Below are 23,912 nucleotides of genomic sequence, written 5' to 3'. Positions count from 1 at the left end.
ATTATAGTATTTAATGTAGTACTGACACTAAAACTCTGAAAATTCGATTTTTTTCACACAGTAATTTTTATTTTGGGTGAACTATCCACAATACTTATTGTCACTATCCATGATAAATATTGTTGCATTTTTGTATTGCGATATATTGTGACACGATATATTGTTACACCCTTAATAGATACAGTAGATAGATAGATAGATAGATAGATAGATAGATAGATAGATAGATAGATAGATAGATAGATAGATAGATAAATGGGATATACACACATGTAACGCTAATATATGTACAAGTACAACTGGAGGCGAACAAAAATATTGACAAAATGTGTATTTCAGAATACACTATATCTAAATTGCACATGCTATTTACTCTAAACCAGTCCATAATATCTGCACGTTGCAACGCCATGGTGAGGAGACACACTTACTTCATGATCATTTGGTTATTTTAACATTATAAGGCTACTTTACAAGGTCAGACAGAACGAGCTGGTATAAAATCAGTGATTTTCCATCGAGTTGATTCCGCCCATCTCTTCATCGAGGGGCTGGTCGTAGAGGTCCGATGCGTCACGTTTATTTGGGCCTTCTGCATGATCCCACTGGCAGGGAAGCGCCCGAATTTTTCCTCCCTGCCTTAAAACGTCCTGCATATATTTATTGCAAGTGTGGATCTTCGGGATAACAAGGTATCGAAGGGGAAAACGCGACGCAAAGTAGGTTAAAGCCCGCGAGGTGCGGCTGAGCCTCTTTTAACGCAATAGCTACAGTTTAGCGTGCTGGTAAACACACACTTGCATGGGGCTTTGCGTATCATTTGCATGCAGATCTGCAGACGCGTTACGATTTGTTGTAGATTATGTCTTTATTGCATGTGTTGTTTGGGATTCTCAGTAAATGTGGCGATTGCAGAAGGTCAGATTGATAGAGGAGAGCATTAGCATCGCTGGCTAGCTCTGGCTGCATCGAGCAAAAGCTAGCTGAAGTTTTCTTTAACACAAACTGCGATTAAAAAGCGAGGTGGTTTAACGACATGACTTACGGTATGGCTTTGCATATGGATCTCTGATATCCAAAGCATGGCTTATATTCTGCACTGGCCGAAGAATTTAAACGATCAAAGGGAATTCCGGATTTCTCCCCCTTTTTTCTTCTCGGGCCAGCAGGCAGTCGGCTTTACAATTCGTGTATTTAACTTAAGATTTACACTGTGTGTATTTCATGGCATGATTATTTGTGCTGTATTAATAATGCATTTAAAATAATATATTGATTTTGTTGTTAGGAGTGTGTGTGCATGTTGTAATGGGAATCCTGGTTTTCTATTTGAAGTCAATTACAGATTGGATCACATCAGTGCTATTCTTGTGATTGGTGTTATATATATGTGTGTGTGTGTGTGTATAAGGATTTTTTTTTTTTTTTTTGCACTTGGCTCATAATTTTATGAGCTTAGAATGATAAAAAGGGGGAGTGTAATGTATATAAATATAATAACATACCCAAATATATTAAGCAAAAACTTTTTTCTTAGATGAGATTAATCGAATTTGACAGCACTAATATATATATATATATATATATATATATATATATATATATATATATATACACACACACACACACACACATACATACACACATACTAATATAGCCTAGTAATTAACGCAACGACAAACTATTTCAGTGTTAAGTTGTGGATTGTTTCAGCAAAGTTTGCTTCGTACATTCAGTTCAACTGCATAAAAGAGTGCAAATTTTATCATTCAACTGAACTGTGTTTATGCATTTTAAACGCGTTATGTTTTTCATCCATGCAATAAATTAATGTCCCTGAATGAGCACCGTTTTAGCCAATTTAAAGAGATAGTTCTCCCAAAAATGATAATTTGTCATCTTTTACTTGCCCTCATGTTGTTCCAAACCCGTATGAATTTCTATTGAACACAAAAGAAGATATTTTGAAGAATGTCAGAAACCAAAAAGTTAATGCGCCTCCTTGACTCTGTTATTTTTTTTGTGAAAGTCAACAAGGCCCATAACTGTCTGGTTACCAACATTCTTTAATATATCATCTTTTGTGTTCAACAGAAGAAAGAAACTCATACAGGTTTGGAAATTTTTTATTTAATCATCATTTTTAAAGATTTTGTTTCAAATTCACCTTGTGCCGAGGCCCCCTGGTTGATAACCACTGATGCAATGTGATCGTACTCGTGTTAGGATTTATAAAATTCTTATCCAGTAATTGGAAAATGCATTGAAATTAATTTTTCCAAAAAATGCAGGAGTCTTGAGTAATTCTTGCATGAATGAGCTGCTTTATGTAATGACGCACTTTTTTTTTTCTCTCTCATTACAGGTATGCAATTGGAGACAATTCTGTGTAGTTTGCAGGAGAAAAATATCAGACGTTCCCCTCGGATTGATATTTAACATTAAAAAGAATTCACCTTATCGAACCGTCACACAATGATGAACAAGTTCGCCCAAAACTCCCCATTTTAGTATCATACATGACTTTTCCAAAGAACTGACCATCACCTGTTGGAACATTTTTGGTGCATTTTGGTGCAAGTGTTGATTCCTGAAAGCAGAATTCATACATGTACAGTGGAAGAATGACAGAAGCATGGCAACAGCAACATGCAGTGGCCCCTCCTCCCGTCGGGCATCCTCTTTTACAAGGGGCTGAGAATGCATTGGGCACGGCCGCTTATGGGATAGTCCTACAAGCGGATCCTGCGTTACAACAGTCTCAACACGGCCAACATGCACAACAGCATCCGCCACCTCAACTACAGGTGGGCAGTGAAGGTGGCCACAAATGTGGAGCATGTGGCCATGATATTTCCCACTTGGCCAATCCTCACGAGCACCAATGCATGGTTAACCAGGACCGTTCTTTCCAATGCACACAGTGCATGAAGATCTTCAATCAAGCCACGGATCTCCTAGAGCATCAGTGTGTCCAGGTCGAGCAGAAGCCGTTTGTGTGCGGCGTGTGCAAAATGGGATTCTCACTTCTCACTTCCCTGGCGCAGCATCATAACGAACACAGCACTGGAAACAATCCAATGAAGTGCTCGATCTGTGAAAAAACATACCGGCCAGATTCCTCGTCTAACCCTCAGCAACCTTCAACTGCGGAGACATCCAGCGACGGAGCAGCCATGGGTTCCTCGTCAACGACCGCTTTTCAAGACTCGGATCGTCCTTATAAATGCTCGGTGTGCAATAAGGCGTTTCGTCATCTTTCCGAACTCTCGCGTCACGAAAGAGTGCACACGGGGGAGAAACCTTACAAGTGTGACACCTGTGATAAGACATTCAGTCAGGCTTCTCATCTGGCACACCACCAGCGCACTCACAGCGCCGATCGCCCTTATAAATGCGCCGTTTGCGAGAAGACCTTCAAGCACAGGCAGCATCTCGTACGCCACATGTACGCTCACTCCGGCGAGCATCTTTTCAAGTGTAATCTATGCGAGCTTCATTTCAAGGAGTCATCCGAGCTGTTGCACCATCAGTGCCAGCCGGTCGGCGAACGACCGTTTCGATGCACCGCATGCGGGAAAAGCTTCAAACGCCCGTCGGATCTTCGGCAACACGAGCGCACACACTCAGAAGAGCGGCCTTTCCAGTGTGAAGAGTGTCAGATGAGCTTTAAACAACAGTATGCGCTTGTGCGCCACCGTCGTACGCATAAAAACCCAGCCGATCGGCCTTTCAAGTGCAACCAATGCGACAAGGGTTTCCTTCAACCTTCCCATTTGCTGTATCACCAGCATGTCCACGGGATCGAGAGTCTGTTTAAATGCGCAGCTTGCCAAAAGGGCTTCAGACAATCTGGAGAGCTTCTGAGGCACAAGTGTACCGAGTCCAACTCCGGATCCAACGCCGTGGAGAAGCCCTACAAGTGCGACGTGTGCGGGAAGGGCTATAAAAAGTCCTCCACGTTACAACGTCACCAGAACTCGCACTGCACCGAAAAGCCGCTCAAGTGTTCGCTCTGTGGCAGACGCTTCCAATCCTCGTCTGATTTCGTGCAGCACCGATGCGACCCGGCTCGCGAGAAACCCATGAAGTGCGCCGACTGCGAGAGGCGCTTTAAATACTCGTCCGAGTTGCAGAGACATCGGAGAGTCCATACCGGAGAGAAACCCTTCAAGTGTCCCACATGCGACAAGGGGTTTAAACAGCGCGAACACTTGGCGAAGCATGGCATCGTTCACTCGCGTGAAGCCCAGTTCAAGTGTGTGTGGTGCGGAGAGTGTTTCGGAGAGCTTGGCGCCCTTCAGGAACACACAGTTCAACACACTGCAGAAGGAGGAGGTTATCCAGCGTCATCATGCATAGAGTAGTGACCGTCTGCTGTGAGCGAAAATACACACGCAATAGCGATATTTCTTACATATATATTGTACGTTTTACGTATCCCATTGCAGTACTTGTTGGACTGGTACATAAAGTGTCAGCTTGTTAAAGGGATAGTTCACCCAAAAATGAAAATCAGCTCATGATTTACTCACCCTCAAGTGATCCTAGGTGTATATGACTTTCTTCTTTCAGACGAATATAATCTGAGTTATATTAAAAAATGTCCTGGCTCTTCCAAGCTTTATAAAAGCAGTGAAGTGCTGTTTCTGTTTTGAAGTCCATAAAACTGCATCTATCCATGATAAAAGTGCATCTATCCATGATAAAAGTGCATCTATCCATGATAAGTGCATCTATCCATGATAAAAGTGCATCTATCCATGATAAAAGAGCATCTGTCCATGATAAAAGAGCATCTGTCCATGATAAAAGAGCATCTATCCATGATAAAAGTGCATCTGTCCATGATAAAAGTGCATCTGTCCATGATAAAAGTGCATCTATCCATCATAAAAGCGCATCTATCCATCATAAAAGCGCATCTATCCATCATAAAAGTGCATCTATCCATCATAAAAGCGCATCTATCCATCATAAAAGCGCATCTATCCATCATAAAAGCGCATCTATCCATCATAAAAGCGCATCTATCCATCATAAAAGTGCTCCACACTGCTCTGGGGGGTTTTTAAAGGCCTTCTGAAGCGAAGTGATGCGTTTGTGTAAGAAAAATATTCCTATTTAAAACTTTATAAAGTAAAATAACTAGCTTCCAACCTAACGAACATACGCAGTCTCTACTTACGCCTAATGCACAACTTGTGAAGTCAGAAGTAGCGTAAATATCAGCAGTGCGTCGCATTACTCTCAGAAGTTGCTCTTTACAATTAAGGCAGATCTGTATGTTTGTTTGGCCGGAAGCTAGTTTTTTTTACTTTATAAAGTTTTAAATATGGATATTTTTCTTATACAAACGCATCGTTTCACTTTAGAAGGTCTTTATAAACCCCCCAGAGCAGTGTGGAGCACTTTAATGATGGATATATGTTGATGATGGATATATGCACTTTTATGATGGACAGATGCACTTTTATGATGGATAGATGCAGTTTTATGGACTTCAAAACAGAAACAGCAATTTATTGCCATTATAAAGCTTGGAAGAGCCAGGACATTTTTTTATATAACTCCGAATGTTTTCGTCTGAAAGAAGAATGTCACATACACCTAGGATGGCTTGAGGGTGAGTAAATCATGGGCTAATTCTCATTTTTGGGTGAACGATCGCCTTTAAAGTCTTGATGTACCTCTGTGTAGAGATTGGCAACATTGCATCTACTCTACAAGACTCTGCCTCATGTACCGACCGCCCCGACGAACAGAAACGAACACGTAAATGGGCGCAACTCATAAATAAGCTTGTAAAAAAAGAAACATTTTGTCTCATGTGCAACTCATTAAGACTGGTGTTTCCAACAAAGAAATCATGTCATTTGAGTTCTGCTTTGTATCTAAAATCCAGTATATCTAGTCAAACAAGAGGAGAATGTCAGTGACGTGCTTTTCCCAAAATGACTTCAATTGGTACGCCACGAGATTGACCGCAACTTAGATGTTTCATTGTCTCTTTTTCTTTCTAATTATTTGGCCTTGTAACTTTCAAATTTACTGCCTTTCTTCCAGTGCTCTCCGTATCATGCTTCCATGAACTTGAACACTGTGTGGCCATCTGGACAATATACAGTAGTGATTGTATGTATTCGTAATGTATATCTCCCATCACCTAACCCATGATGTAACAGGGTATATGTATGCATGATTAGCCTAAATAATTTATACAGTTTGTTGTAATCTGTCATGCTAACTTGTAGGCAAATGACTACAAAAAAAAACAAAACAAAAAACATTTTCTTTTGTGCATTTTTAAATCATCTCTGATAAGTTTGCAAGCAGTTACATTTACAGTAGTACAAAGATTTACAGTTACTGCCAGGCAACTGAGAAAAACAATGAAGTATTTTTGTTTGCAGATCGCAAACAGATGGTGTTGCGTTAGCTAAACAATGCTGTAGAATTTGTAAAGTTATATATATATACATGGATGTTTTGTATGGCTTCGACACGAGTACAGTGCTAGGATTTAGTATCTGTTTGTGTTCCTTCATACTGTAGACTGTGCGTATGTGATTGTTTCCTCTTTGGAGGATACGTTGTTGTTTTTATTTTTAGTGGATTATTCTTTTGCCACGTACAACTTGTACAGTTTCTCTGCCACAGATTCTTTGTTTGAAACAATATTTCCTAAATCAATTAGCATTTTATTTTGTGCTTGCCTAATTGGATCAGTTGACAATAGAACCTGTTTGTTTTGTTTTTTTATTATTAAACCGCAAAGAAAAATGCAGATTTGGACGCAAAATTACAATGCAGGCAATCAGCAGCTTTTCTAATTAATCATTTGAAACAAATTCAAGTGTACAAATACAGGTGATATGTTTAAAAGTATCCAACACAGTATTAAGTAGTAGTCAAGTAGTAAAAACCTCCTACGATGCAGTGTCTAAATAGTAATTAAATCCATATTAATAATGATACATTGTATGATCCTAACAGCTTGAATGTAAACATTGCAAACATTTATTTTTCCCTTTCGATGCCTCTGAAAGCCTTATTAACGTTAATGGCTTACGTGTCAGTATTGTTTGTTATGTTACAGATATGTGTACTCTTATTTTCATGTGCATTAAATGCAGAGACTGAATGTTGTCGTTGCTTGTGAAGCAATATTCTTGATGTTGAATCGAGTAAGTTATTTCTTTTTTTGTATTTGAGCAAAAACAGGTTTTTCCACCATCTAGCACCTCCTGTATGTCCCTTTAAATGTCTGTGTTTTTAGATAAGGTAGTGAAGAGACTCGAGTTGTAAATATGCCATAATGTGTTGTTTCCCCTCCATTATCACAACGGTGTGGCATGTCATAACTACAAGGCATTTACAAATTAAATGTTTGTAAACATAGATAACCCGTTGTAATTATTTGTGAACCAAATGGTGAAATGAACACAGGCCATGTGACGTTGATATAAAAGTGAGCAATATACTGAGAATAATAATTCAGATTAATTTTTAATATACACTTTTTTTTTTTACTGAAACAATTACATGGTACATTAAAAATTGTTATTGTTACACCAATATGATGTACAAGTTTTGTAACAGGTTTTTTCCTCCCAAAAATATAATCGAAACGGTCTAGTAATATGTAAAGGGTATCCAACTCTGTATACGACATGCAGTACAGGTAATATAGTATAACTTATGTAATGTGGCATTTGGTGTGTTAGTGCAATTTAGTGCTGTTAAATTGATTAATCGTTATTAATTGCGTCTAACATAAAAGTTTGTTTACATATATGTGTGTGTATGTATATATAATGTGTATGTATATGTCTATATATGTGTGTGTATACTGTTATATATATATATGTATATTTGTGTACATATGTATATAAAAACTAGTATGTTAGATGTGATTAATTGCGATTACTCATTTTGACAGCACTACTTACAATCAATACTAACAAATTATAAAATTAAAATATAATTGTTAAAGCAAAACTTCCACGTTTTAAACATTCAGTTGCTGTTTAGTGTAAAGCGACACAGCAACAATTCGGGGGCTTTTATTTTGAAAAGGACACCGGAAGTCCACACAGTATTTCCGGTGACTCCATCTAAGAAGCGATAGCAAAATTCGCCAGGAGTGTTCGCTATCCTAGGGCTGATATCCGCCTACCTGTCAGCGGATCCCGCGATCACTTACTGGGTGTAATTGCTGGATCACTGGGAGGAATTAAAACTCTCAATTTAAAGATTCATCGGATATCTGGAGACGCGCGTGTCGAAGTGGTAGTGGCCAATTAAAGCCATCCATCGATATCGCTAGCTTAGCGCCGTTATCCAGAGGGAACGGGTTTAAAGTGAAGCTGCTGAACCGCTGTAATGACTATTATAATAAACAGTGATGATCAAACGCTATTCGCACTCCGAGATAATCAATCAATTCGGCTGCTTTACGTTGTTTATGTTCCGTTTAACCGCATAGCTACATTCGGTGGGCTCGACAGGTATTGTTTTTAATTTTATTTAACGTTACAAACGGACACATCTGATTAGGCTGGTCATGAAATCCTTACTTTAGTTTTTTTTATATAAACTGGCGGTCCATCAGAAAACAAACCGGTTTCTGCACCGTTTCGGACGCTCTCTGCTTTTTGCTTTGGCTTTTAGTGGCGCGAGCGTCAGCGCGAGGTCATGCGCGCCGCCGCTGAGCAGCTGTCAATCACAATTGCTCGCGAGAGATCGCATTGAAGCGGCTTGCTACAGTGTTTTAGGGTATCATAATACTTTCTGCAGTGTTTCACGACTGAGACGGTCGACTTGCAGTCGTTTGGAGAGTCTCGTAGTTGTAGGTGGAGGGAAGAAGGCGTATCGACTGGCCAAGCCCGCCATGCCCGGTCCGGTGAGCAGTAAAGCACGGGTGTATGCTGATGCCAACACTGTGAAGAGCAAGGAATACTGGGACTATGAAGCACATGTGCCTAGCTGGAGGTACAGAGATGATAGTGTGAATGCAATTTTGGAAAAAGTTAAGGATGCACGATATATCGGTATCGGCCCGATATATGTTCATCGTTATCGGCCCGATAAAATGTGGACGATATATTAAAGCCGATAAATAATTAAGCTAAAACACTTCAGATGCGCACTGTTCACCATCATGGTTTTGAATTGCTTTAAATATGATTGGAATCACTTTTAAAAAAGGAAAATACAGGAAAGTGCAACATGTGCAGCACAAGTCTTGTCATATCGGTTACATAAAAACTATGATGAGAACATTTATAATTGTGTGTTTGGGACATGGCTTTTAATGGTGAGACTTTTGTTTTTGTAATCAGACTCTCTAAAATTAAATCAAAATTTGGGTTTAGATTTATCCGCCAATATATCGGTTGTTAGATCCAAAGAAGTATCCGTTATCGGTATCGGCCAACATTTTAAATATCAGTGCATCCCTAGAAAAAGTGCTGTGGTGTTACTGTTGCATGGTACTTGATTGACTACCATGTTCGTGTACCGTAGTACATGCAGTTCATGGTTTTATTACCACAGCCAGCACTGTCAATTGTATTTAGACTAATGTATTTAGTCAGTATTCTTGATATCAAGAATTACATTTCTAGTAAAAACAATAATTCTTGATTTCTATAATTGTATTTTCACTAGTGAAATGTCCCCATAGGCTGCTATTCGAATTCAATTGTTGATGTGAACATTTGATTTCTTAGTAGTTGAAATTCCAATTTCACATTTCAGAAATCTAATTCTTACTAGTAAAAATCTTTAGATACCAATAATTACGTGGTTACTAGTGAAAATGTCTGTTCTTTATATCAGCAATTGAATTGCTACTAGGAAAAAGTTTCATTTGTCACTAGTCAAATTACCCTCCTAATTATTGATATCAGAAATAACAATTGTAACATGTTGAAATACCTTTACAGATATTAAAAGAATTAACATTTCAAATGAAAATTTAGTTCTTGATATCAGGAGTTTATATTTTTACTGTTAACAAAGTAATTGTTTATATCAAAAATGATTTTTACTTGTAAAGAATTGTATTTCTGAAATGTGAAACTGGAATTTGAACTAGTAAGAATGAAATAAATTCTTATCAACAATTGAATTTGAATGGCAGCCTATGGTGACATTTTAACTAGTGAAAATACAATTACAGATTTCAAGAATTAAAAAAAAAATGATTTCTTGATATCAAAATTTGCTATTGTTGCTAGTAAGAATCCCATTCCTGATATCAAGAATTAACATTTTAGCAAATGAAAATTGAATTGTTCATATTAATCCTGGGAATGATTCAAAGTAAAATGGCTTGTCATGTCGACAAAAACATGAATGTGGTACATCGTCATGGGGTTACCCCACAGTACTTGTTTAAAATGTTTTCATCTTTGTGCAAGTCTTTTTTCGCAGTTTTATTGATATCTTGCTTACTCTGATTCAGCAATCAGGATGACTACCAGCTTGTACGGAAGCTCGGAAGAGGCAAATACAGTGAAGTGTTTGAGGCCATCAACATCAACAGCAACGACAGAGTAGTTGTTAAAATACTGAAGGTAAGAACGCCTGCTCTCTCATCATGTGACGGTCTGAACATCAGGAAGAAGCAAAGGGATAGTTCACCCCAAAAATAAACATTTTTGTTATCATATACTTATATATACATTATATACTCACCCTCAAGTTGTTCCGAACAACATCTATTTTTCTCCATCTATTGAAATTGTGTAATTAACACACATGGCATAATATGGCAAACAAAAAAATCCAAATGTTTTCTTGGCGAATGAAAACCTTTGACGTTTGTTTTTGTGGGGAAAACATGCATAGCTGAGTTTACCCTATTATTGTGCTTTATGTATTTGAAAATAAAATACTATATTAAGTCTATTCTTCATATATCAGCGGTCAGCCCCACAGTGGGAAAGGAAGCCATATCCGTACGGGCTGAGCCGGATCAGAACGGGATGGAACGCTTAAGAAACGGATTGGCTTTTGATTAGATTGAAAATGTTGAATGCATAGAATTTCAGTGGATGGACAAAAATGATGAGAGAATTATTAAAAATATCTTCATTTGTTTCATTGATGAGCGAAATTCATTTTTGGGGAATTGTTATTTTTGTGTGTGCTAACCCTTAAATTTGTATTCTTTACCTTTGCAAGCCTGTTAAGAAGAAGAAGATTAAGCGTGAGATCAAAATTCTGGAGAATTTACGAGGAGGAACCAACATCATTCGTCTTGTAGACACAGTGAAGGACCCTGTGGTAAATTTAGCTCTTTCTGTATTTGCAACTGTTTTCTACAGAGTTCTGTTTTTGCATCATTTTAATAAATAAATAAATATATAATATTATCAGCAGGCCCACACAGAAACTGTCTAGAAATTTCGATACAATCAAATTTTGTGGCACGATTCGCAAAGCGTTTTATTAACCCTCTGTTGTTGCTCGTGTGGTGGCCAAAAATTACGATTTCAATGAAATTAATGTACTATATTTTTAGTGCGATAATGTTTTTCGTTTGACATTTTGTATTTTTAGGGGATTTTATGGTACTAAATTATATTTACGGAAAATGTATGATCCATTTATGACCTGTTAATCACGTTTTGAGCAACTTAAACCGTCGTAAAGTCTCTTTTTAAAGATTACACTTGGGCAGGTTATTTTTTAAAAGTTAAAAAAGTGAAACTAAACAAAAGTTATAGAACTTTAAAGGGATACTTCACCTCTGGAACGATGAATGTGTATTTAAAGTAGGTCATTTATGTAGAAGAAATGTGAAATTATTTTTGAATTTGGAGCTTTTTAGACTGAGAAAAGACAGAAAATTTATTTTTGGCTTATGTGGATGAAAGACAACAACTCCCATAATGCACTTGCTTCACTGCCCTAGGAGGCCACTCCCAAGCCACGCCTACCGGTAAGAGAGCGCAGTTGAAAACAACAAGGCTAGGCTACTAGTGAGACTCCGTTTCAAGATCGCCCAAAATGTCCGGGATTCGGCTTTTGCGTTCTACAGTCGCCATTCATTATGTTTACTGTGGCGAGCAGGACGAGGCTGATGGCCGCGGGAGAACGGCGCGAGGCCGGTGGCGTGAGTTACTGAGACGCACCGGTCTCCTATCTCTCACGGAGGAGCGGGAATTTTCTTAGCAATGTTAAAACGCACATCAACCGATCACTTGTTTAGCGTTCATGTAAACACTACATTCAGATTCACAAATCGGAATGAATTCAGTTAGATTGAAACAAAAGGTGTGCATGTAAACAATGAATGGCGACTGCAGAAAGCAAAAGCCGAATCCCGGACATTTTGGACGATCTCGACGGCCAGACATGTCCGGGAAAAAGGATGGTAACCCCTACTACTCAGCTTTCTCCACAGAACAAGAGGCTGTTAGCTTAGCTTCCAAAGAAAGACGGCTGATACTATGTGTACATTCTGTGAGTGAGATCCCTCTATGGGCGAGTTGAGAACATGCGGGACAGCTCCTCCTACTGGCTGTAGTCTTTAGCCTCTGGCCAGAAAATCCTCCAATGACGCAAAATGACGATTTTTGCGTCATTGGAGGATTTTTTCCAGACTCAGGGGGACATGAGGGTGGAAAGCACGGTAATTCGAAAATACTACAGGTTTTCTACTAATACAAAGCTTAATGCTAAATCCTGAAGTATCCCTTTAAGGTTATAATTTTGAAAAATGCACTTAATGAAGTTACATTAATATTTTCCCAAACATGTTTTACTCTAAAACTGTGAGAAAATCAAAGCCATGAATCTAAACAAGTCCAAATTTGAGGTTGATATTTCAAAAAATGAGCTTTCAGTAAGATTTTTTGGTACGCAGTACCACACATTTCCACTAGACGAAATTCGTCTTCTATTCATTTCCAATGTGGCCGACCGCAAACAATACAACCGTGACTGTTTTTTTCAGGACCATTTAACCTTTCTGAATCATGTCCATTATTTATTTATTTCACATAGCAAGTGCTGAAAAGTTTTGTACCTTTCCGATGAAGTAAAAAAATGCAAAAAAAACTAAACATACAACGAACAGCACCAGAGGGGTAAATATTTTGCCAAATGTTATAAGGCTTTTATCTACCAGTAAGAGTTTAGTATTCTCAGCTCTATTTAACACATTAGGAGTGTTATTTTTGCTCTATACTATGTCATTTTGTAGTATAAAGTGTGAGTCGTGTGTTAACGTTGAAAATTCCAAAAAGAAAATAAGCTCATACTAGACGATAGCGGTACATAGTGCATAATGTATAGTGTGTGGGACACAACTATTGTATGATATTTAAATCCATTCCAGAATCGGCAGTCCAATTATAATATTAGGGTTGATTCATGTCAAAGTGCTTAATCAAGGAAACCAACTATTTTTGAGTGTATGCATTCCAGCTTAAATTTGCATTGGTTATACTTTTTTTTTTTTATCCTGTTTAAGTGTGGTCTTTTTCTTTCTTTCTTTTTTTTTTTTTTTCTGTTTTGGTATTCCACAGTCTAGAACGCCAGCCCTTGTGTTTGAGTACATCAATAACACGGATTTCAAGGTACCACTTTCAATTACTAAAACTATCAAACTTGTTAAACTGAGGATTTTCAACAACAAAAATTGGGTCAGCTGAGCCACTTTGACCTGAAATAGTTGCTTGATGTTCTCACTGAGACTTAAGTTAATATTGCAAGAATTTAACACCACATTCACTGTTCTCTGATGTCAGTTAAAGGTCACATGACATGCGGGTAAACAAATAAAATAGTACGTTTGATAGTTATTATTTATAAATATATAGTGATTTTAAATTTGTGTAGTTTAATTACTGTATTTTCTGGAAAATAAGTAGCACCGGGATAAAATTGCAGTGTTGAGGAAAAATATATAAACAATATTTATTATAAATGCCATGCCTAAACAAATTTACGAAACAAAAGTTCAGGCCAACAGACTTTGTGTGCCTGATTAGCTTTAGTCTTCTTCATTTCATTAAATATACAATAATTAAATGATTCATTAATTATGCAAATTTGACGATTTAAAACTGGGGAAACGCAGCGCTGTTTTACTTGATCAAAACAATCATACTAAAAATACTTTTGAGTTGAGTGTGTGCTTGAAAGTTATGCTAATGTTACTCTGTGCGTTCGTTCAGTGGCTGCTATGAGGCACTTGTTGAACATCGCAGTAAGCTAGATTGATATCAGAATATCATATTAATAAAAGCTGGATGACTTGTTGTTCAATGGCATGCGACTAATTTTAAAACCTTGTATGGTGAAGAAAATGCTGTATTACTGTTACTACAAATAAAGCTCTTTCTGATTATCTTGTTAGCAACAAATAGTGTTTTTGGGTACAGACATGTTACTCGTGGTAAACCAATAAAACAAGAGATTCCAATAATAAGACTGACTGTGTTGAGCTATGTAACAATGATTAGTTTTCTGTCGATAAATTTAAATGGGCCGTTTAATGTCTCACATGATCTTGTTCTGATTTTTTAGGATCTCTACCAGAGACTAACAGACTTTGATATCCGGTTTTACTTGTATGAACTTCTCAAGGTGAGCATGCTGAAATAAGATTACTCTTTCATGTGTTTTCAACAGGAGAGTGTGTCACGCGTGTGCTTTGTCTCTTTGCAGGCACTGGACTACTCTCATAGCATGGGCATCATGCATCGGGATGTCAAACCTCACAATGTCATGATAGACCACCAAATGAGAAAGGTGAAGTCAGATACCAGCATTGTGGATTTGCTTTTGAATGTGTTGATCAGTGTTGGTGACCTGTTGTGTCTTTTTATTTGTACGTGGTGTAGTTGCGGCTTATAGATTGGGGTCTTGCTGAGTTCTACCACCCTGCACAGGATTACAACGTTAGGGTCGCCTCAAGATCATATAAGGGACCAGAGCTGCTGGTTGACTATCAGGTATGTTGTGTGTTTCGCTATGTTATATCAAAGACTTAAAGTCCCCCTGTAGTCAATAATTCTATCCCTTAAAACTCATCTTTGATCACCAAAATGACATATTTAGACGTTTTTTCCTTGAAAACAATCATCATAACTTAAAATAGCTTGAATGTAACTCGACACCCTTGCCTCATTTAGTATGCACGGTTCTATGAATATGCAAATGAGCCCCGCCTCCACTCACTCACTCACTCAGCTCAGAGATCCACTGGTTGACGATCACACGTTGATCTGATTGGTTACAAGGTAGTTTGTGACGTCAGAAACACCAGCGATTTCAAAGCGTGTGTTTGAGACTGTCTTTGGTTCACTGCAGTTTTAAGCAGAAAATACTCAGCAATGCTGTCGACTTATGAATTTACACATGGTTAGTCTTAAAGCGTATTAAAAACACCACATAGACATGCACAACATTAAAAGCTGGATTTTCACCACAGGGGAGCTTTAAGAATTACAAAGATGTTCCACTCATATTATCCTCACTCATACTATGAATGGGAGAATATATTCCCACATTACCATCAGACATTGCAGTTTAATCTCCATGATTTGCAGATGTATGACTACAGTCTGGACATGTGGAGCTTGGGCTGTATGTTAGCCAGTATGATCTTCCAGAAAGAGCCATTTTTCCATGGTCAAGACAACTATGACCAGGTATGACTTATCATTCTTCTGTGAATACTATTGCAGTATGTAGTCTTAAAATATACAATATGCTAACAGAATAACCTTTGCTGCAGTTGGTCAGAATTGCCAAGGTTCTGGGAACAGAAGAGCTGTTCAGCTACCTGAACAAGTATCGCATCGAGCTGGACACGCGCTTCAAAGATCTGCTTGGACAGTGAGTCTGTTAGTTATCTAGATTGGCCACATTTGAGTTAGTGATGCACATATAGAAATTTTTGATTTCTGTGATAACCACTCATTTAGCTGCTATGATCAGTAATCAGTCGGATGGCTGATTTTATAAACGATCTTGTTTTTGCTTGCTTTAGAAAAAAAATCTGTTTACACACACAAGCTCCAATCTAGATTTTGATTAAGTGAGCAACACATAATGTTTAATTTAAAGGTTTGTTCACGCATTAGCTGAAAACTATGGAAGCTTGTTTCCGCCACAGAATAAAAAATAAAAAAAGGTACTTGCAACCTTTTTATCTCACAATTCTGACTTTGTATCTCAAAATTGCGAATTATAAAGTCCCAATTGTTATAAAGTCCGGATTGTGAGATATAAATTCGCAATTGCGAGAAATAGACTTGCGTTATAAGGTCAGAATTGTGACATATAAACAGTCATTTTTCCTTAGAAATGGACTTTATAACTCGCAATTGAGTTTATATCCCACAATTGTGAGAAAAGATGTCAGAATTGCGAGATAAAGTCGCAATTTCGAGAAAGTCACTTTATAACACGCAATTCTTGCAATTCTGACTTTATTTTTCAGAATTGTGAAATGTAAAGTCAGAATTGCGTGATTATATAAAGTCGCAATTGTGAGATAAAAAGTTGCAATTATATTTTTAAATGTTTTATTCTGTGGCGGATTATACCTGAAAAGGTTTTGGATTTTTTTTATCATGTGTTAACTTAAAAAAAATATTGTATAATATGACTTGCTGGTTATCTTTGTTCTGTTTTTATTGTATTTATATGATATTTGTGTTTTTGTAATTAAATTTTTGCCATGAAGATAGCTCTGATTGCTGACATGGCATTAAATAAAAAAAGATAATGATGATTCTGTGGCGGAAACAAGCTTCCATAGAAAACAGCCTTGACTAAAAGATCTTGGTTCATCAAAATGAAGATCGATTATAAACGAGAAGCTGATCCCAAGTGTCCACAGAGCTGAAATGGTTATATATTGTAGTTTATCCATGTTTGTGTGCTAGTTTTGACGTGTACACTGTCGAAGCGTCACCGTTTTGGTCAGTGATTTCGCACATCCATGCATTTATTCGGCCGAATATTTTCAGATGTCATCCCCAATGGCAGATTGATATACACACAGCTATATATTTTCTATATTGACTTTTAATTGCTAGACTGTTTTAATTTTGTAATCGTCTACATTTTCAGGCAGACACGCAAGCGCTGGGAGAACTTTGTTCAGCCCGAGAATCAGCACTTGGTGAGCCCAGAAGCTCTGGATTTGCTGGATAAACTCCTGCGTTATGATCATCAACAGAGATTGACTGCCCAAGAAGCCATGGAGCACCCCTACTTTTGTGAGCCAACTTACTTTCTTCACTATGATTTATGAAGTTAATATATGTACATATAGATGCACCTGTTGATGGAAATAAATGCTGTGATGTTTTTCCCATCAAGAGGTGCATCAATATTTGTCCAGCACTCTGTAAAGTCTCCTCCAGAACATCCCAAAGACCTTCAATGAATTTAAGGAGCCGATTCATGTGTGGAAATGACTCTTCATGCTCCTCACAACCATTCTTTCACAGTTTGAGCCTGACGAATCTTGACATTGTCATCCTGGAATATGGTCGTGATGTTCTTCATACATGGTTGTTTAAGAAATTAAAAGCTACACACTCCATCAATCAGGGCTAGAAGAACTGTTACAAATATATAACATGATAGAAATCCAATCATAGACTTAAGAATGATTTAAATCCAAACAGCCACTTTATTTTTGGGCCGGTCAGTGTATATAATCCTGCATCAAGTGAAATCACACATTGAAAACCACTAGGAAATTGTTTTTTTCTGCATTTATTAGTCATATTAATCATATTGAGCCCATTTTTTAACATGCTACCAGCATATAAGGGTTGGACAATGAAAGTGAATCGCCTGCTTTTAGACCACAATGATTTATTAGCATATTGTAGGGCGTCCTTTTACAGCATCATTTCATCTTGGGAATGACAGATACAAGTCCTTCAACAGTGGCCAGAAGGAGTTTGAGCCGTTCTTCTTCCGGAACAGCAGCCAAGTCCTTACGTAATGCTGATGGAGGAACGTTTTCTGACTCACTCCTCCAAAATCCCCCAAAGCGGCTCAATAATATTCAGATCTGGTGACTGTGCAAGTCCATGGGAGATGTTCAACTTCACTTTCATGTTCATCAAACCATTCTGATACATGTCTTGCTGTGTATTGGTGCATTATCATGCTGGTACACGACACTCCCCTCAGGGCACAATGTTTGAACCGTTAGGTGCACATGGTTCTCCAGAACGGTTCAGTAATCCTCGGCATTGACACGACCAAGCAAAATAGGGAGTGCCATGATATTACAGGCCAAAACATCACTGATCCGCCAACAATTTGTCCTCTTTTGAACTCTGTGGATTGCAATATTTTATGTACAGCTGTGATGGAATGTAAAATCAGTGAAGATTGGCACATATATATCATGAAACCTCCAACAGTGTTTCATTTTCAGTGTCCAACCGCTGTATATCACCTATATATCCCTAGTTTCAGTATTGTAGTCTCCTAAAGATGTTGACGTTCTTCTATAGATCCTGTGCTGAAGGGACAGCCTCTGTCAAACTCAGAAGGCGCTCTGGCAATAAGCAGCTCGACCACAACATGATGGGCTAAAAGCAGGTAAGAATGATGTGACGTCCGGTTAGGGGTGTGCGATATTGAGACAAAATGATATCTCAAAATATTCAGAGATTTTCTTAATAATTGGGATGATATTTTGCTGAGTGTGTTTATTGTGTTGGTACCTTGGCAGGTTTAGGACTTCTGGGGAAATCTGACTCCATATTCTGTGTGGTGGTCAGTTCATAGCAGTGACAGAAATCATCTTTTCCAATAGGTTTAAATTGATTTTTACCTTTAGAAAGCCATTTGTAACCTAATTAAATGGATGCATCATCTTTTGTGTCAAATTCTTACATTTAATCAATAAATTAAATTAGAAGAATAAGACACTATTGAGCTGTTACAATCAAATTAAATCAGTATCAACAAAATGTATCTTTGTAATGCAGAGGAGACACAGAATCTGCATCTGAAGTGGCATTTAGATGCGTTTACACAGTTTAATACAGATCAGAGGGACATTAATTAATTTACACATGCATAAATAATGTTTGGATGTTGAATATTGAAATTTTGAAATGAAATATACTTTAAATGTGAAATTAAAACTGCCAGTAGGTGGCACTTTTAATGAGATTCATTCAAGCTACTGATTCGTTCAGGAACGAAGCATTGTAGTGAGTCATTGAATCATTCATTCAAATGATTCGTTCATTCAGTAATGAAACAGCCATGTTTTGCTAAGAGACACAAATCAGTCCTGTGCTTTTGTTTGGAACTATTTTCATTGGCAAAATGGAGAAAAAACAGGCAATATTGTGTCTAAAAAATAAGACTCTTAATATTAAATGATTGGTTATTGAAATGTTGTATAAAACCAATATCACATTTGTAATCATGCTGATATTTGGAGAAAAAAAACGGCACTCCTCGTGTGATATTGATTAACTATATTAAATGATTTAAATCTAAAATCCTTATCTTGAATATTGAGGGCATTATAAATGCATTTTATAATTGCATTTTTGTAAAGTGTTGATAATGTCAGATCACTCATCGTTAAAACAACACGATATTATCGTACACTATAAATATCGCACACCCCTTCATCTTATCTAAAATGTTTTGGTTTTTTTTTACTGATATCATTCATTAATTTAGAATCTTTCTTCTAGGAAAACCTTTTTACCTCAACATGTCGTGCAGAGACATGCTGCCTTTCAGGTGTGAAGCTTCAGTTTACTGGAGCAAGAAGTTATTAAGCAACACAAGACTTGTACAGAATGAACACAATGGGCTCTAGTCCTTCTCCTACATTCACTTTGTATTAGTGCTGCTTGCCATCGTTAACTAGGTACCAAACTGGTGTTTTTTTTTTTTTTTCTATTCCCCCCCTTTTGAGTTGGACATCTCCATTTCTTTTTTGGAACAACACTGAATTAAGCTATAATATTATGAGAGGGAAAGAATGCCTGCTCTTTCCCCATGATTCTCAGGCTGTAGATGATTGATGGAGGCTCCCGATCCTGGTTGCATTATGTTCTGGAAGATTGTGTTGTTCAATGACTTGCCCTGCTGATATGAGCTCAGATTATAAACTATAGTATTGTCGGGTATGGAGGCTTTACTGCAATTTATTGAAAATAAGATATATTAAATGAAACTGTTTTTAATCAGTCTGACCTGTTTTTTTTTTTACCCACCATCACATCAGCTGTGAATGATTACGTGAAAGGCAGTTATTCTCTGTTTCAGTGTCAGTGTTTCTGAACTCCCTGAAACGCATCTATTGTAGTCTTGAGTTTTGTTCCGGAAACAAACACGTCACACTATTCCTCATTTAAATATTTAATACGCAGAATAAAGGGGCGGGGCCTGGTTGAGTTAGTTATGGTGAGGGGTGGGACAATTCCCAAACACACGCAAAGCGCTCGACCAATCACAACACACTGATCCAGCCGACCAATCACAGCACAGTGTGCTTTTCAGAAGGATGGGCTTCATAGAGGAACTAAACAGGGGTGAGTTTCCCGAAATCTTCGTTAACCAACTATAGTCGCAAGTTCCATCATTATCAGCATTTTTAAAACGAGTCAGTGTTTCCCGAAAAAATAATACCAACGAACATTTGCAAACAACATCGCCAAGTTGTGTGATTGGAACGATAGCTCTCGACCTGTGGTTAGAAGCAGAGTTTGTTGTTTGCATGACATGTGGACATTCAGTACAATATATATACATTTTTTATTTCGAATACATATAAATGTAATTTACATATTTTAGTTTGTCAAGAGATTTAAAGCACTGTTTTTGAAGAATGCGTATGTGCTCGAGCATATTATTGAATCTGGAAATAAAGTAACTGGAAAAAAAGTGAGAAATAGTCCTCAGATGACATGTCTGTAATATTTTGCTAAATATCTGGCATTAATTCGATCTCAAACGTCCTTGTAACCAATCAGATCAACGTGTGATTGTCAACCAGTGGATCTCTGAGCTGAGTGAGTGAGTGGAGGCGGGGCTCATTTGCATATTCATAGAACCGTGTATACTAAATGAGGCAAGGGTGTCGAGTTAAATTCAAGATATTGTAAGGCATGAAGAATTTTTTTCAAAGCAATATGTAATTTTGGTGATCAAAGATGAGATTTAAGAGATAAAATTTACTACAGGGGGACTTAGAGAAGTTACTCCACCACTGTGTGACATCATTAAACGACGTGGTTGAATGACGAATTTACGACTAGGGTTTTGGGAAACAGTCGTGACTATCGAGTTGATTTCTTCAACGATACATCATACGATGGTAGTTCAGCAGCGAGTTACGTCGTTGTACGGGAAACGCATCCTGGAGCATTACTGGGAAGAGCTGCAACAGTGTCAAATATATGAATTTTTTTTATTTTTTTAACATTCAAGCATGAATACCTATTCCAGTAGAGCCCAAAAACAAAATCAAGACTTTGTAATAGGGCATATCTTTAATATAGTGAAAATGAAATATGTTGTACTTAAAATTCAGCACTCAGACAATGATTCTAGGGTCTTCAGTGTATAATTTTAATAAGATAACAGCAACTTATTGTGAAATGTGCAATATTCGTGCAGTACTGACAATGATAATAAATACAAATGGATATGTAATTTCAAGCATATAACATGACACGACACATGAGTTTTGAACCCAAATAAGGCACATCCACATGACCTCCTACTTTTCTTCCTGAGTCCGTCACAATCTTAACATGCACAGTGAGGAAGCTGGCCAGCTGGACTGCTTTACACAGGTACGAAAGGCTGAGGTTACCTACGAAGGTGTCACGTCACATTAGCATGGGTAATGAAGACCACCAAGGTTGCTCTCAGAAGAACACTGATTATCTGTAGATACAATAGTAGCACTTCATAAGGCCTGATTAGAAATAAAAATGTGACAAAAGAGGCCATTCCTTTTTATTCATAAGAGATTGTGGAACTGGTGATCTTATGAAGCTCCGCCCCTTTTACAGCGCTGCGCTCGTTTGTCTTCCGGTTTGTAATTCCACAGCGTGAAGGTAAGATCTTACAAATTTATGAATGAACCGCTCGTTTTTTAAAATCTTCCCTCTCTACTGACATTCGTGACATCTGCTTCAAACATTACAATACCCATAATAACTTCCCTTAACTCTACAATAAGTAAATCCACTTCACCAGCTAATAACTCTTCAACGGCGATGCCATAGAAATATTTCCACAAAAACGGAAGTTCAAAGACAAAATTCTAAAAAATCTTGTTTCTCTGGCGCATAAGGTCTATAGGCCTACTAAGTTGAAAAAAATGCATTTGCTACTGCGTATAAAGCTAATACCACAGACATTCAGTGCTTAACGTGAATACAAGAAGCAAATAATAAATACATAAATAATAGAGAAACTAAAAAGGAATTCACTAGTAGAAGAACCTCAATGGTTCATGCGTGAATTCCTATTTAAATACTGTCAGGGTGGATTATATGATTAAGTGCTGATATAGTTCCGCCTTGTGTGTAATATAAATACTAGCTAGCATGATAGAATATGCCCATTACATTATAAATGCAATTAAAATGCTACATGACCATCTTTCAGCTTCTCACGAGTATGGCGGAGTTCGGAGAGGAATACTATTGTTCTGCACACCATGTAGTATATTAAAACAGTATGCAATGCAATAGATGTTGCGTCCGATGATCTCTGCATTGTATGTTTTTAAATCGGCACATAACATCCCATTGAAATAATTAGGACTTTTAGCAGTTGCATTATCCAATTTTGTTCAGTCTGATCAACTAATGAATCAAGAAAGAAACGACGGTTCCGTCATAACACTGAAAACCAGGTCAAGTCAAGCCCATTGCGTTACAGTACTGACTGTATACTGCACATTTTAGCATAATGTACTTCATCCTCCATGTACAGTATTCCATGCATTCAGAAAATGTGCATACTGTGCACAGTAGAGCTGCACGATTAATCGTTAAAAGATCTCGATTCAAACACCCGATTCGGCTGTGTCTATTAAACCTTTGACGGTATCCACACAGTATCATTATTTCTGTTTTACAATAATTAAAATGATCACAGATAAATGTTTATAGGTCGGATATAAACACGATGGTAGCGATCAAAATCAGTAACTTGACGCTTCAAATAAAAATGTTATCATTACATCGTTACACCAGTAGGTGGCGACAAGTGACTGTTAAAAAATGCGTTTGACATCGAATCCGTCATTCAAGAGATTCGTTCAAAAACACTGAATCATCCAGTAATGAAACAAGTGAGTGAGTCATTGAATCATTCACTCAACCTGATTAAAAATTAAAAAATGTAATTACATTTTTTATTTATAATTGACTGCATTCTAGTAAATTACGTAATTTTTTTAGTTGTCTAATTAAAATCGTGGGAGAATCTATTTTAAACAAATAATTGTGAATAGCAATTTATCCAGAATCATGCAGATCTAGTGCACAGTATACTACAAAAATAGTGAGTATGGTAGTACGCTATTCCGAACATACCTTCGGTTTGCAAGAATCCAAACATGTCTTTCATGCCTGAGATTCATGTTGTTTTTACAAAACAGACAATCATTGTATTTGTAAACAGACTTGCTGAGTAATATGGCACTTGATGTAGCAAATTACTACATCAATCATTGGACACAACCATGCTGTATGTAATACTTTTTTATGGATGATCATCATGAATTACGTTTTCATGATAAACCATCCAAGATTATATCAATCGTACGTTTTAAAAATCCCAGTTTTGCAGACACTTTTTTTTTTTTTTTTTGGCCTGGGAAAACCTGAAAAAATGGTTTGGTGGTTTGTAAATGGTGT

At 37.4% G+C, this 23,912-nt stretch overlaps 3 protein-coding genes across 7 annotated transcripts in view; 2 read left to right on the top strand and 1 right to left on the bottom strand.

Moving 5' to 3' along the window:
- The first annotated feature begins 530 nt into the window (after positions 1-530).
- znf319a (zinc finger protein 319a) lies at positions 531-7,148 on the top strand. 2 transcript variants are annotated; one of them, XM_082160971.1, is made up of 2 exons: positions 531-719; positions 2,366-7,148. In XM_082160971.1, the coding sequence occupies exon 2, from the start codon at positions 2,610-2,612 to the stop codon at positions 4,365-4,367; it is 1,758 nt and encodes a 585-aa protein (XP_082017097.1). In that variant the 5' UTR covers positions 531-719; positions 2,366-2,609; the 3' UTR covers positions 4,368-7,148. The 2 variants fall into 2 exon arrangements, with proteins under 2 accessions (XP_082017097.1, XP_082017098.1); XM_082160972.1 differs by having other exon boundaries at positions 536-692.
- A 1,602-nt stretch (positions 7,149-8,750) lies between these two features.
- csnk2a2a (casein kinase 2, alpha prime polypeptide a) overlaps positions 8,751-23,912 on the top strand; it is a 25,870-nt gene continuing 10,708 nt past the window's right edge. Inside the window, exons 1-12 of one of the 3 annotated variants that reach the window (XM_082161030.1) lie at positions 8,751-8,994; positions 10,472-10,583; positions 11,194-11,295; positions 13,545-13,595; positions 14,548-14,607; positions 14,689-14,772; positions 14,865-14,975; positions 15,573-15,674; positions 15,761-15,861; positions 17,104-17,252; positions 18,513-18,600; positions 19,719-20,216. In XM_082161030.1, coding sequence (XP_082017156.1) covers positions 8,894-8,994; positions 10,472-10,583; positions 11,194-11,295; positions 13,545-13,595; positions 14,548-14,607; positions 14,689-14,772; positions 14,865-14,975; positions 15,573-15,674; positions 15,761-15,861; positions 17,104-17,252; positions 18,513-18,586 — 1,047 coding nt within the window. In that variant the 5' untranslated portion in view covers positions 8,751-8,893 and the 3' untranslated portion in view covers positions 18,587-18,600; positions 19,719-20,216. Of the gene's footprint in view, positions 8,995-10,471; positions 10,584-11,193; positions 11,296-13,544; positions 13,596-14,547; positions 14,608-14,688; positions 14,773-14,864; positions 14,976-15,572; positions 15,675-15,760; positions 15,862-17,103; positions 17,253-18,512; positions 18,601-19,704; positions 20,217-23,912 lie in introns of those variants that run through there. The other 2 variants (XM_082161032.1, XM_082161031.1) reach the window with 2 other exon arrangements.
- The window catches only part of kiaa0895l, an 18,014-nt gene continuing 16,872 nt past the window's right edge, over positions 22,771-23,912 (bottom strand). For both annotated transcript variants that reach the window (XM_082160981.1, XM_082160982.1), the window contains one exon: positions 22,771-23,912. This exon is cut by the window's right edge and continues 175 nt beyond it. The gene's annotated coding sequence lies outside the window, so the exon portion shown is untranslated.

This window comes from Leuciscus leuciscus, assembly GCF_965113295.1.
Source record: "Leuciscus leuciscus genome assembly, chromosome: 2".
NCBI classification, from domain to species: Eukaryota; Metazoa; Chordata; class Actinopteri; order Cypriniformes; family Leuciscidae; genus Leuciscus; species Leuciscus leuciscus.
Note: the sequence above shows the minus strand (reverse complement) of the source record. Positions and strands in the feature narration are given on the sequence as shown.